This window comes from Amblyomma americanum, chromosome 9, assembly GCF_052857255.1.
Source record: "Amblyomma americanum isolate KBUSLIRL-KWMA chromosome 9, ASM5285725v1, whole genome shotgun sequence".
NCBI lineage: Eukaryota > Metazoa > Arthropoda > Arachnida > Ixodida > Ixodidae > Amblyomma > Amblyomma americanum.
Window position 1 is genome coordinate 60392012 of NC_135505.1, and position 15257 is coordinate 60407268.

The following is a 15257-nucleotide window of genomic DNA, read 5'->3' on the forward strand; positions in this document are numbered from 1 at the left end:
GTTGTAACTACGCTGCGGCCTAATTTAGCCATGTTTTGTTTTTCTCTTCTTTGTTCTCCTGACTGCCTGGTGTGCAAAGCTTTCCTGCCTGATAGGTGTGTGCTGATCGTTTATTTTCCTCCTCTCCCCCTAAAGGACCACTTTACTCTCGACCAGTTTGAGCGCATTGCCCTCGAACGGTTTGGCATCAAGAAGCTGCGTCGCGACGCTGTGCCCACCATCTTCTCCTATGACACCATTGCCAAGCAGGGCGCCAGGAGCAAATTGCTCGCCAAAGGTGAGTGTCCACCTGCACAAACTGTACGAGGCATTCTTGTGATGTCACGGTGTCACGGATCTCCCCGGAGAACACTCGGACCGAAAGAATGGACTATGCGACGGGTGTACCCACACAAACGCACATTTAATACAGCCTACATGACACACACACTAGAACACAAAACTAACAAAACTAACACAAAACACAAATACTATAAATACACATGACCCGGGCACACTGCTATCAGCGTGTACTACAAGCGTTCGGCGTTCGTGCTCACATTTGGTTCGGTGTGGCTGCGGCGTTGCATGGATCCAGTATCCGGAGTCGAGGCGGCGTTCGACGTGCTTGGGCTGGCGTCGCTGGCTGCGTCGTACAAGCTCCCAGTCCAAGCACCCGTGGAGGTGATGCCGGTGTTGTTGGCGTTGGGGGCACCACCTGGATGGGTGGCAACAGCGCTGGAGACACCCCTGGCCGTAGCAGGTGGTAGCGTCCTCCGTTGACTCCCCGGAACGGGCTCAGGCACAGCAGGAAGTCCCTGATGCGTTTTCGTAGAACGCGAGCTCACCGGAACAGTAGCCGGCGTCGCTCTCTTCCAGCCAAAGTGCCCCTGACCCGCCGGAGCCTCTGCTTCTCTGCTGTTCCCCCCCGTGCCTCGCTCTCACTCGCCCTTTTATAGCCTCGGTGTTAGTCCATGTAAGCCTTGTCGTCGTCTTCTTCTCTTCTCCACCAATCATCTCTCTCCACCTCACCGAATGCTTCTTCTTCCTCTTCTTTATTCTTCGGTTAATCTACTTCGTCTTCTGCACACCTCTTTCCTTTAAAATTTAATATAGGCTCCTTAATATATGTGACGCACGGGCATCATTTTGTTGTACAGATTGCAGCATCAGTGTTGCAGGCAGGAGTATGTGGCAATAAGTCGATAAGGCCTGCACACTGCATTTCGCAGTGCTGTATGAGCAAAAGTGGTGGTCACTGCGGCTTGAGTGAATACTCCCTGTACAGCATCGGAGGTTCCTTACTGTGAGAATTAAGCGCGTCGGAATATGTTGCTAAGTGCTAGATTTTCTGAACATTGCTCACCCTTGCCACTGTTGCGGACTTTCAGGTGTTGCAGTTTCCTACATTCTTGGGGTGCTGTGATACCTTGAGCCATTGCACATTTAATTACGAAAATGTCATATGTCGCTGCCGACCGTTGCGCCGATTGACGCTAGTCACAATCAGAGTGATGGACACATGACAGGTAAACACATGGATGGGGGAGGCGGAGGCTTGTTAACAGCATGCATATCAAGGGAGCCAACAGTTATGGAAATATAAGAGAATCATAAGCGAATGTATTTTTAATGCAATAGCATTACGGACCCTGCTCGCAGAAAAGCCGGCATCAGTGTCATCGGCAGTGAGAGAAAAATCTCCTGAGAAAGATCCTAGGTGGGCCGCCTGGGTCGCATGACCTTGTAACATCATCACAACCTGCCCACCAGATTTTGAGCAAATTGCCTACTGCACCAGGTGGCAGTTCAGTTAATGGTTTAGGTCTCGCAAGCCCCACCGGGGTCAGCACCTGCCATTGCAAGGCAGTGGCACACCGCTTAACCGCTGCACCACTGCACCAGGAGTGGTGCGAGGAGTCTCTAGGTAATAATGAATTCCACATATATGGGCATTAAAACAGTCGTGCCATACAGTAAGGCGAAGCTTAAGTGTCCCCTCCAGTTTCTTATAGTGATGTGATAATTATACGGGAAGTAGAAGAAAAAAACTTAATTTTTTCTTGTTAAGTTATTATCTTTTGTGTATAAAATGAACACAACAATAATTTTACTCTAAGCAGCACCCGAGTTAAAAGAAAATACATTGCCCTGTGTTTCCCTTAGGTTTCAATGAGTGTTGGCTTTTTACATAATCTCCTAACATTGCTTTTTTTTTTAAAGCAGTGCTTGTTGCCTCGGGGCAAAAAAGAGGGGTAGTTGTATGAATGAGCGGAAAAAAAAGGTTTGCACAACCTGACCATGTGCAGGAGAAATCTATGATGCAGTCCATGAGTGCGAGCAGAACAGGACGCAGCACTGTTCAGCAAAAGACCCGCTGTGCTCAAATGCTACACACTCACTCGCACGCATGTTCACACGCACATAAAAAGAAAAAACTTTGCATATGGCTAAAGAGTATTGCATCATGTCGTTGCCCTGTATTTATGTCAACGCTTCCATTATTTCAGTGCTCCCAGCAATATGAGCCAGTTTTGGCTAATGAAACCTACTCCTACTACCATATCATCTGCAGTCTAGTTCGCTTACCTTTTTGCATGCCGTGCACATGCAGTGAGTGTCTGATAACTCGCAGTGTGCCACAGGAAATGGGCGAACTGTTTTTCCTTTTCTCCTGGTTGTCCTGGGGACGGCGCTTCATAGAGAATTACTGTATAAGCTCCCTACAGAAGCTGCAGTTTCACGTTTGTTTTCTCTACCCCTCTCGCATCATACATGATACGTCATACAGATATAATGGTTCAATAGGATCTGTGTATTGCAGAGAAGCCAACACTTTCACATCGTTTAGCACTAGACCGCTGCTGAATATCCATTGGGTCATCTACTCTTCTCGTGCTTGGCGGCATCTCATTTTGTCCAAGTGCACATGTTCAATAAAAGTCTTTTTTTTTTAATCAAAAAACATGGAACCTTATGACAAGTTTTCCATAATTATTAAATAGAAAGTGCTTGTGACTTGTGGAGGTTTACAAAAGAGGACGTCACCCATCTACTTGGGAAGTATATTGTTCTTTATCCATTCAGATAGGTCATTGTAGAGCCGATGTGTTAGTAAAAGGTTGCGTCATTCACTGCAACAGCATTCTGGGTAGAACATTTACAGGGAATGTTTACTACATTCAAATCAGTGCGAAAGCAGAGATTTGTGCTACGTAGAAGACGAAGATGCGCAATGCATAGCATGAGAGAGTGATGCACTTTAACACAAGGTGTGCTTGGTTGCGTCGATAACATAGTGATCTCATGTGTCAGCCTTTGGAGTTGATCTGTTCGCGACGTCACGGGTTTAACTCCCAATTGTGGATATTGATGCGATTTCTTTTTGTGCCTCTTTTTTCTATGGAAACATACATCAGCAGTAGACGATTTTGCTAGGCCCTGAATCTCTGGATTAGTGCTTTTGAACTAACAAAGCAAGTTTGCAGCTGCAAATTGTTATATTGCGCCTGCATCTGCCCTAACAACTGTGCCTAGCCAGCCTCCTGCGTGCAAGTGTGGCTTTCACTCATAACTTGGATGCTCGGCAGTGCAGTTTGGTGGAGCTATGCACAACTCTGGCTCCTGCAGGGAGACTATGCAGTAACCCTAGAGCATTGTAAAGTCATCAGAAAAAAAAACTCCACAGTACACAGTAGCCTCATTCGTATACTTCACACCGGTGCTGCAGCCTAATGTTGCCAGAACAGCAAGCACCAACTTTTCCAGATAGTTTGCTAATTTGCTTTCGAACAACGGCGTTTCAATGTCTCTGGGCTATCCCCAGGACCTGCGTATGAGCAAAGTGCTACTGGAATAAGTTGTGAAAGTTTTTTTCCTGTTCACGATACCATCGAAGTTGGCTGTGCCAACGGGGGTTTATGCTATCACTTGTGACGATAATGTCGTGAATGCATATACGCAAGGCTTAAAAAAGGTATGTGATTGCTGTGGTGGAAAGTTAGACAGCGGCAGCCATATACCTTCCAAATCTGATAGTGTGGAGATGAGGAATGCCGTACTCTGGAAGAAGTTTCCAGCCACTTTAGAGCATTGGGCAGTCAGTCATGCCAGCAGCTTGAGCTGTGATGTAAGTGTCCGTTCCTGATGAGTGATGTCATGCTGTGATGGCCTGCGCCCAATGGCACAGAGGGCTATATGAAACGAAAGTGAAATCAAATGTTACAAATTCTGCCTCGTTCTTCGAAACTTCACTATTCGTTACCTGAGAGACTGCTTATCCTTTCAGTGCAGTTTTATTTGCCTGTGGGGTCGGTGCTTCATGTTTCTGGTCGCTGTATTTGCCGACACACATCATTTTAATGATTAGCTCGTCAACATTGTCTCTGCACCTTTCATTACTGTATACACTATGCTTTGTGTATGTGCATATTTCTATGACTGGTGGTCCACATCCGTCAGCGTGTTTCAGTTTTGAAAGTATGTCCTCTGTTTATGTAAATTGGGATAACCTTTTATGCAACAACCTCGTGGACCAGGACTCATTCCCTGATCTCTTTCATCTCGGCGGCCAGCACTTCACCATCTTGCCGTTTCTGTTGTACCATCCTCTCAAGCCATCACCATTTCGTGCGTCTCTTCGTCAGGCGCCGAGTAGTGTCACGATGAAGACGAAGATGGCAGTGGTACAGGACGGAGCACTCTCGCTAGGCCGGCAATCATTAAATCATCTCTTTGCCATTAGTCATCACGCCTTATTCTTGGCTAGCTGCCACTTAACAATGTATTGCAAGGCATTCTTTCAGGCAAATTGGTGCATAGTTTGCCTAGTTGCATAGCTACAATGACTCTTAGTAGCGCTCTGTTTTGTCTTCCTTATTCTTGTTGTCTCCGTTTTTCTGTGCTAGCAGTCCAGCAAACTATTCACCAACTAGCCTGCAAGAATATCCTTGCAACATCAGAGTATTCAGCTTGACACTTTGTTTTGTTCTAGAAGTACTTAAACATTTTAAATAAGGCTCATTTCGAAACTTAGGAAATGTGTGTGCATTTTTGCAATGTTCAGACAAGGCAGGGTGTAAAAGGACTGAACAGAAAAGTTATCTGTTAGTGCGTTAGTTGTCGTGTATCTTTGCCTGGTTCCTTGAGATGCAAACACATGACAAGGGTGGCAATATTGAACTGTGACGAGCAACTCATCAAGCATAATCCGAACCTGCTTTTGGGTGCACCAGTACTCATTTAGTTAAGACTTCATGTGGTTTAACAATATTGTTTGCTTCTGCAGAGTTAGGGCTACCCATTCCCATGAGGATAACTTCTCGATGTTTTGGTGGTCCTTGCCATTGAAAGCGGCCTTTTACAAAAGACTGCACCATGGGGGTAGGTGAAGCTAGAGGCGGAGTATGTAGGGTCTGACGCAACAGAGGTCTGTTCCTCAGCTGGCAGAAGGAACATTAAAGTGGTGGCAGAGTAGCTTATGCAGCACTGCAACTGTGGCCAGGTGTTGCCTGTGTAGAGAAAGGGTCACTCTGGGCATGTTTGTACAGGCAGTGTAATTGTGTAATTGCTAATCTGCTAAGACTAAGTAATGATAGGCAGACTTCAGGGGTATCCCATAGGTGCTTCGATAGGTCAAGATGGTCTTGGTGTAAGCACAGCATTTGTCAAAAGTATAGACACCACATTGTTTGCTTCTGGGTTATGCTTGTGCTATGTAACAGAAGCCACTGCGACAGGCTGTGGGGCCAAGTATGAGTCGCCAGCATTCCGAATCTCTTGAATGTGAGAGGAACTGTTGTCATCACCCCTCTGAAAGTTGTGCCTTTCACGGACGCTACAATAGTGCCACCTCACGGCTCAGAGGCAGAGTTTTTGTGCTCTTTGCTTTTTGCAAATACTGGATTTTCATATTGTGAGTCAATATATTTGAGCAACAGGGACCAGACCGGAGATCAGACTTCGTGCCGCTCGTTGTGTGGTCCCCTTTGTTCCGTTCTGTCGATTTGCACTCGGGACTACACCCGCACTGCTTGGCAGGCCTACTGCTGCATCGGTTGCATCTACCATTTTTCAGGTACCATCCGGACAACCAAGAACAGCTGCCTTTTCAAACCCACATGGCCACGCCCTGGTGAGTGTATCTGCATGTATCCTTTTAGTTATTTGTTGTGAGAAGACTGCTCTCCCTCATGGGCCGAGTTCATTTCTGGGTGGAGGGTTGACTCCGCAGGAAGATCGTACTGTCCACACATACTCGTAGTACAGGCCTTCTCCCACTGTAGGCTTTACCTTACTACCTGCTGTACTTCTGTGTGTGCCTGTTGCAAGCAGCACGGTGTAATGAGTGGTTGTGCTGGGTTCACACAGCAGTCTAATGATCAATATGGCAATGCCGACATTGGCTCAGAAATAGAAAACGGGCTGACTTTCAGACTTTCCTTTGGGGTGAAGAAGTGACGGTAATGCTGAAGTGGTTTGCTCAGTGCAGCTAATCCACCTTTTTCTCAAAGCCACTTTGCGGATGCGCATCTCTTCTCTAGCTCTACTGGTTGAAAACGAAACAGCCTGCTCCTTCTGCGCATGCACAGTTCATGTTAGTGACAGGTGCACGTGGCAGCTCTCAAGCACACGCTTGCCACTTCGTAGGCGCAGCTGGCTCTTTGTGGAACCAGATCGCTCCTGCATCTGCCATGTGCATTTGCTTTCCTTCAGAAGTCGACAATTTTTGCGCCACTCACCAAATGGAGCCACATCTTGTAAACAAGGCAGTTTGCCCGGCCGATCACTCATCAGCCACACAGGTGCTGTGCACTGTAGGAAAAATAAAACAATGGCTGGAGTTCAGCATGGCTTGAACCTAGTTATACGAGCAAAAGCTCTGTTAAGCATGGTCTCCACTTTCTCAAATCAAATGTCAAGGTCAGTTACTTAGTGGTCATAGTCATATGACCACATAGTCATATTACCATAGCTTGGGCCATACCACCGTGCAGTCAAGTTCGGTTTCACCTTGTGAGGCATTAAAGGTCATTGTCGATGTAGTGCCCACTGTTTCAAATCAAATGTCAACGAGTCAAGGTTAGGTACCCAATAGTTATAGTCATATGATCACATGGCCATACTACCGCGCAGTCAAGTTTGGTTTGACCTTGTGAGGCATTGAAGGTCATTGTCGATGTGCCCACTGTCTCAAATGAGATGTCAAGGTCAAGTACCCAATAGTCATAGTCATATGACCACATGGTCATATTACCTTATCTTGGGCCATAGCATCATGCAGTTAAGTTCGGTTTGACCTTGGGAGTCATTGAAGGTCACTGTCTCATCCACATCGAAGTCTGAAGTTATGCCCCAAGTTGTAGAGCTCTCGCTCCAAGACATCTACTGATAGAAAGCTGTACGAGGACATGGCCGGCCTTTCTGAAGCTCTGGATTTTAGGGACAGTGAAGGCAGATTTCAAGGGGACACTGAGGACAACAGCATCCAATTAAATATATATTTCTCTGTGAAAACTGATTTGTAGGTCTTTCTGCTTGTGTTGCTGTCTGTTCGGCACCTAAACGGGCATTTATTGGCAAGAAAATTGAACTTAGAAGTCTTCTCACCAGTCAATTCAAGCTCCTGATGTCCCTGCCAAAGAGGACTAACTGGCTGCCAGCGTTTTGAAGTGAATGGCAGTGTCGCATAGCCTCTGGGATCCATGCCGGAGAACAGGTGTCGATGCACGCATTTTACTTGCAAAATTGGCTGGTGATCGCGACACCTGTATTTTATTTTTTGGTCTTTTTTATCTTGTAAATTCTCAGTGTTCCTTTAACACATCATCTGTAGAGACGCGTATTAGAAGACTATAGATTACTGCAAATGTAAAAGCAGAATGGCAAAATTGTTCGAACTATCACTGAAATCAAAATAATATCGCTTAGAACTAGAAGAAAATTAAGCTTAGATTGACAGATATCTGGAATAGGATTGAATGTTTTAAGAAAATACAAGGTAAATAAAAGGGCTACATTTACTCAAAGAGGATGTCAGTAAAATTCACACATCCATCGTATCTCCAGTGCACATGCTTCCTAACGACTCAGGTACATGTGTTGGCCAAAAGACATCAGAGCACAGGTTCTTCGTTTCAGCTGTGCTCTGGAGCATTTACAACACCTCCGAAGTTTTGCAAAATCTCTGGAACGTGAGGAGGAGTGCCATCCTTACTCCCAAGGACTTTGGCAGGTTTGTAGGCACCGTAATGCTCTCGACGATGGTGCTAGAAAAGTACTCCCTGTGACCTGGAGATATTCGGCGCAACCAGCAGGTGTTGGTGCACACTGCAGTTTTTCGTAGCATTGTATATATTTTTTTGCAGTCAGTGCTCAGCTTGCATCAGTCGTGACATCAACCACACTCCTTATTCTTTCTAGCGCCAGAAAAGTAAATGCAAGAGAATCCAAGCTCAGCAGAAAAAGTAAACGAGTGCAAAATGAGAGTGCTTTTCTCTTCATTGTACTGTGTCCTTGCCAGCATTGACTGGAAGAAAAAAAATGCCACCTAGCTCGGCTAACCACAAAATCCTTCCACGATAACACTTTTCATTGGCCTCTTTCGGGGCCAGCCAAGCTTCTACAGTTGTTGCCAGTTACCCGGTTCATGGACCATGTGCCTCTGGCCAGCTTGGACATAAGTGCATGAAATGGACTTCGCAGTGCATGGAAGCGTCTAGCAGACCAATTGGCCTTGCATGCAAATACCTTACAGCCGTGGGCCTTCTTCCGAATGTATTATACACACAATATCACATGAATTACTGTGCCATACGAAGTCATGCTGACTGCAGCCACAACCATGCTCAAAAACCTCATGACATGCAGTGGTGAATGTAAGCGGCACTGAGACGTCTTATTCTTCATGCAGCCGTGACGCCCTCGGAAGACAAAAGCTCCCTGACCAAAGTGCACGTGCATCAGCTCGAACTCGATCCTCAAGCAGCGAGGCGTAAGTATACACCACCAGGAATCATTGCATGCTGGGGAAGCGTTGATGGTTTTTGTCAGGGACGTATACCAAGAGAGCTGTCCGGTGCAGTTTGAAGGTGATCAGTTCAGGTTTATCCTACTCAGATTAAATTGTTCTTACGTGGTTCGTACAACCTTTGTCTATAAAGTTCCGAGGCTGAGTCCATTAAAATAATGTGTTTAACATTGAAATCATTTGTGTAGCACCCCTTCGAAACAGTTTCCCTTGCAGTCTATACACAGCTTCCAACGCTTCTTGAGGTCTTGGAAACAGTTGGAAAACGCTTCTTTTGGCAGGGCTGTCAGCTCCTTTGTCGTGGAGTCTTAAATGGCCTCCATGCTCCCCATCCAGCGACCTTTTAGGGCTCTGTTCAAACGAGGAAACAGGAAAAAATCGCAGGGAGGGATGGGGAGAGGTCAGGCGAGTATGGCGGATGGCGAAGTACAGTAATGCTGTGCTTGGCGAGAAATTTTGTCACGCTGAGAGCAGTATGCGGCCTTGCGTTATCGTGGAGAGGGCTCCATTGTCCAGACGCCCATAAGTCAGGGCGACGGCGTCGCAGTGTATCAAGCATGTGTTGAAGCATACGGATATAAAAGCTCCCGATTCACCGTCTTTCCTTAGGGTACAAATTCGTGTTGTATGACGCCTCTGGCATCTAAAAAACTATCAGCATGGTCTTTGTTTTGGTCTTCTGTCGCCGCACCTTTCTCGATGCCGAAGAGCTTGTGGACTGCCATTCAGCGCTCTGCCTCTTTATTTGAAGATGGTATTGAAAATACCATGTTTCATCCTCAGCAATGATGCTGTCAACGAATGCAGCATCCTTCTCTGCCTCGGAGAGAAAATCAGCGCTCACTGATGCCCGCGTGTCCTTCTGGTCCTGTGTGAGGGAGTGCGGCACAAATCTGGCATTCAGCTTTCATTTCCTGAAGTTCTCACGCTAAATTTTGTGGCATGTTTAATGTCGAGAGCATCTGATAGCATGCGGACTGTAATGCTGCAGTCTTGCTGTGCAAGTTCTCTGATCCGAGCTATGTTTTTTCATTCCGTGAGTTTGAAGGGCACCCCTGCCTTGTGTCGTCTTCCACCGAAATTGTCCCCGAAACGAGCATCTTGTGCCACTCGAAAACTCGCGCCTGTAATAATGTCTTGTTGCTGTAAGCGTCACGAAGGAGCTCATACATCTGTGTGACTGTTTTGCCAAGCTTCACGTAAAATTTTATGTTTACACGCTGTTCGAGGTGGACGTGCATTTCTCCACATTCGCTCACAGTAATACCCCATTTCAAACATCAAGTGCAACGCTGTGAAGGCTATAGAAGTAGTCCGCAAAAAAAATAAAGAGAGGTGTATCACTCTGCGCTGTTCTGTGGCTGTGTGCTGTAATGCGTCACTTCGGAGAATCGACATACAACTGGGGGTGCATGGGTTCAAACCGGCATGGTGAAACTTTTTTTTGCACACATTTTTTTTTTCATCGCAAGTTGCATTTCACGTGACTTGAATGAGAAATCTTGTTTTTTTTCAGAATCGCATGAGTATTATGCCGCGTTCTGAAATGAACTGCATCCATCTATTTGTTTGATGCATACCGCGTTTATGTGAGCTGTCTGAAATCCGTTGTCAGTGAGCTCGCACCACCTTTTGGTCAGCAGTGGCTGTTTTTTTCCCAATTCTGCAGCATTGTGACCATACTTTGCGAGAGATTTGTGTGAAAAGATGACATTCATTCGTCGGGTTTAAATAATTAGCACAGTGGTGAGTGCTCCGCCGTGGCCCGATTAACAAGTGGCCGTCTGCAACTTTCGATTTCGTTGTTGCCAAGGGACGCACTCTTTTGTGGGCCTCTCTTAAGGTACTTGGCATGTTATGAATTGTTCTGTGCAACCGGTTAGCGGCGGATCCAGTCTTCGCCAAAAGAGTCTGGGACCAACTTTGGCACTGTGCTGTGGAGCAGCCCGAAGGACTTGGCGAGAGCAATTATTTTTTACTGATCGTAAAGTTCAGAAGGAAGACGTCTGTTAATTTAGACAGCTGGTTTATCATACATGAGCGCAGAAAACATATTCTAGACTAAATCGTCTACTATCTGACTGTATATATGCAACATTCTTGTGCATATCTGCGATTCTTTTGTTTTTGTTAAGGTATTTTTCGTTTTTAAGGAAAGCGCTTTTTTCTTTGTCATTCAAAACAAAGCTCTATAACTGGGCTTTGATATGCGGCAAAAGAGCAGTATATTTAAACTGATGGGTCAAAGTATTTTTACACAAACCACCCCAATATGGCCTGTTTTCCCGTGTTAAGAGTTAAATTTAGAACATAATCTTGATTCACACAGTGACAGAAAATAGTACTACCTCTAGAGTTAGATTTGTTGTCGTGCACAAATGTATATGAATGCAGTACAGAGGCAAGTCAGCTTGCCTTGATTTCCCTTCTCTCCTAGAAGAGCAGAAGCTGCTCAGGCAGGATTTTCATGCACCAGGCAAAAACAGTTCCGAGCTGTGAGAACGCCAAGAATGCAGTAAAAGTTGTACAATGGTATTAAGAAATACTTCAAAAGAGCAAACAATAAATGAGACAGGACAATAAAGAAAGTTGACACTGCAGTGTTTGCGAGAAATGGTTTATTCTGGAAACAGCCAGTGGCATGGATCACTGTGCATACAAATTGAAGAACACGTGCAGTGGAGGTACACCAACACACAATCAGTCGAGTGCTCCAAAATTGGAGAAAAAAAAATGTGCAGGCCATCGAACAACATTATTTCATACAACAAGAACCTGACCAATTTCTGGACAGGGTTCAAAAAGCAGTGCATTTTCAGTCAACAAAATCAAATTCCTGGGACATGTACTAACAAGGACATAACTCCAAACAAATTCACACTGAACGAGCAAGAGCCAGCTTGAAATCACTCACACCCCCAAGAATCGAGGAGAAAACATACAGTACTGGCTACCTCAACACTGGCACTGCAGCATTGCATAACGTGTCAAAACAACCAGAGATTGACAGTAATGCAAGACAACACCAAACCAGGTCTCCCATTTCAGGACATGAAGATCAGACACCTATACATACCAGTCCTCACACAAAATGAGGCCCATTCCTAGGGGTGTGTTAATGTTCGAAATTTTTGGACAGCAAACTGAATAAATTCCTGTTCAATTAGTCGAACGAATCAAACAGCTAATGTTCAACATTATTTTAAATGAATCGAATTTGCTCTCAAATTTTCAGACACTTTTTGAATAATTCACACAGTGTTTGATTAAGCTCCACTGTATTTTTCTGCACACTGCACACATTGACGACGTGTAACACTATTCCTATTCTAATTGGAAAAAGTACTACAGTCGAACACGGATATATCGAACCCACATATATCGAATTATTGTCTATATCGAACTCGTAAATTACCCCCTTGAAAATTCTGTGTAAAAGTATAGTTATTCGTACGTTTATATTGAACGATATTTTTACCCGCCATTGGATATATAGAACGCCGCGCGATCTCGGCACTCGCTGCATCCGCGAGACGCCAGTGCTTCCGGCAGGAGCTTTTCTACTTCAGCCAAAGTGAAACATTTGTTGCAACTTGCGATGTATCCCTTCACCTGTCTCCAGACCAAGTTCAGTGGGATTGAACTCGCAGTGGTACGGTGGTAAACGAAGCATTTCGTGGCCATGGGTAGCTGCCAGGTTGTCGATGCGGTACACAATGTTGGGTGTGTTTACCTTTTGAGAAAGCTCCAGCAGTTCTGCCCTCACCATGTCCTGTGACCACAGAACACCTTTCTTTGTGAGCCAAAGCTGAATATCAGCTTTGCGTGTAGACTTGGTTGGTGCTTTCTCAAGAACCATGCTATGATATGGAGCATTGTCCATGACGACAATCCTATTGGCCGGAGTGTTTGGCAAAAGCTTGTAGGTGAACCACTTCTCAAAGTAGTTGCCATCCATGTCAGAGTGGTAGTCAGCGTGGTTTCCCCTTTTTGCTCTGAAGAAGTCGGCAGCGTCTTGCACGAATTCTGTTGCACTGCTCCCAGCATGTACAAGGATCAAACGGGCCCCTTTGCCCAAAGGCGCAGCCAATCCCGTTGTTAAACCTTTCAGGAAGGCACCCTGAGATGACTTCACCGTCTTGTCCTGCCAGATGTATTCTTTTGTGTGCCCTGCGTTGACCCAGGTTTCATCGTGGTAGATGATGCACCTGTAAATGCGAAACTACCGAGCGCATGAGTTAATGCTTCTAAGTAAACAAACACACTGCAGCATGTAAGTAGGCAACGCACTGAAACAAACAGTGCTGACCACTGTCTCACGAACAGCCGCTCAGAGACAATTGAGAAAAAGAATTATCTCGGCCTTATTGCTCACTCCGGTATCCTCGCTCGCAGCACTCAGTGCTTCCCGAACTGACTTCTCCGGAAAACGTGTCCTGGTATGGGAGTACACATTTGCAATTACTTGCTTGGCGTGCCTTGACAGCTTGGATGTACGAACCTTCGAGAAAATGCGTACAGGAAAGGTGGCCGGGGATGCTGAGTTGGACACCATTTTCTCAAAAGTGAAGGGGAGCCGGAAAAATAAACACGGCGGCCAGGGTTGCGGGGATAGCGAAAACGTGAAATGGAAAAAGATGACAAGTGCAAAATACAAGATCACAGATCTCGATTGATTTGCTCGCAATAAGAGCGTTTTCTGTCACGCTTATGACAAATGTGTTATCTACGAAGCCTGCCGGCAAAACATTTGTTATTTTTCGCTCACCACAAGCAACACACTATTTTGTGTCGCGGATGCAGGTTGCACAAAAAAAGAGCACTAGCTATGGCAGCGTTGAAACAGAGTATAGTGACAACGTATTTTTCTACATATAGTGCCATCTAGCAGTTGCCATAGCAATTAACTTAAATAGCTCAGGTTAACCCAACAAGATGGCGCTACTCATACGCACCAACATTTGTTTTGAGGAATCATTTCTAGAGAAGAAAATAAATCAGTCTTGAAACTTTATGGACAAACTTCGTTCTGGCAAAAAGGCTGAAAGGGATAGTTTATCTAACCAAAGCATCCCTCTATCCTGCAATGTCATTTTGATTGCTGATTAAGAAACCGTCACTCCTGGAAAAAATTATTCGTTTTTGGCCGGAACAAATGCAGTGACCTTTATATTGTGTGAGAATGTGCAGCCAGCTAAATCTTTAACTGGTGTGATTTTTGCGTCCCTAATTGCATGTTGTGAAAGGCTTCTCTCGGCTAAGCTGCTGGCATATTCGTGCTGTAATTTGACGCATGTGCTGACATTTAATGGTCTAGTTTTTTTTTCTTATCATCCTTAAGTAGACTTGCCAGTGTAAATCAAAATTATTAATATTCATCGTCTGCGGTTACAAAGAACCAAAACAAGGGGTATACATAGCAATCGTCCTAGTGGCGCAATCACATTTTACTCTGGGTAAACGACTTGTCTAGCATGGGAGGAGAGGTAGTTTACCCAGAGGAGGATGCGAGATGAACCAGTACCATTGCTGCATGCACCGCATATTATGGCTCTTCTTGGCTGCAGACGATGCAGATTTTTAATAATTTTGATCTAATCGGGAAGCACTCTACTCAAGCATAATATGAAAAAAAAGTGGACCACCTAATTCCACGACACACATCAAATTACAGCATGAACATGCCAGTGGTTTAGCTGAGAGAACTCTTTTACAAGCTGCAATTAGGAATGCAAAATCACGCCAGTTAAGGTTTGGCTCGGTGTACAGTCCTCTGCACGCTTCACCTATGCCAACGCAGCATAGGTGCGTTGGCAACCTATGCTGCTGCCTCTTTGACGCGATAGAGCTTTCTGACGCATTGAAGGTAAGCCATGACCCATATAAAAGTACACATACTAGAGTATTGTTTCGGGCCCCAAGCCATTCGTATGCCAAATGCCTTCCCAGTGCGCCATTCAAGCGCTGCTGGCAAGCATGTGGAGAACTGTACAATGCTTCTGCAGTGTTGTTAGCCTTGACAGCTCTTGGATGGCTTTGTACTCTTACCCGGACGACAATGCAAAAGTATTTTTGCAGCGTTTGCACTCTTCACTTAAGTCGCACTTGGCGGCGCACAGCTGTTGCTTGCTGCTAGGCTAGCCTAATAGATTGCAAGTTGAATCAGAGCTATTTAGTCATGATACCCTTTGAGGCGCTGTAGGATTTCTCAAAAGAGGGGCATTAGTTTATGCCTCTACAGATGAGGTGT

General features: G+C 45.3%; 1 protein-coding gene across 2 annotated transcripts in view; it reads left to right on the forward strand.

The window, feature by feature from the left end:
* LOC144104568 (uncharacterized) overlaps window positions 1–15257 on the forward strand; it is a 69030-nt gene that overhangs the window by 21920 nt on the left and 31853 nt on the right. For both annotated transcript variants that reach the window (XM_077637657.1, XM_077637658.1), the window contains 3 exons: window positions 136–277; window positions 6056–6112; window positions 8891–8971. In XM_077637657.1, coding sequence (XP_077493783.1) covers window positions 136–277; window positions 6056–6112; window positions 8891–8971 — 280 coding nt within the window. The remainder of the gene's footprint in view (window positions 1–135; window positions 278–6055; window positions 6113–8890; window positions 8972–15257) is intronic.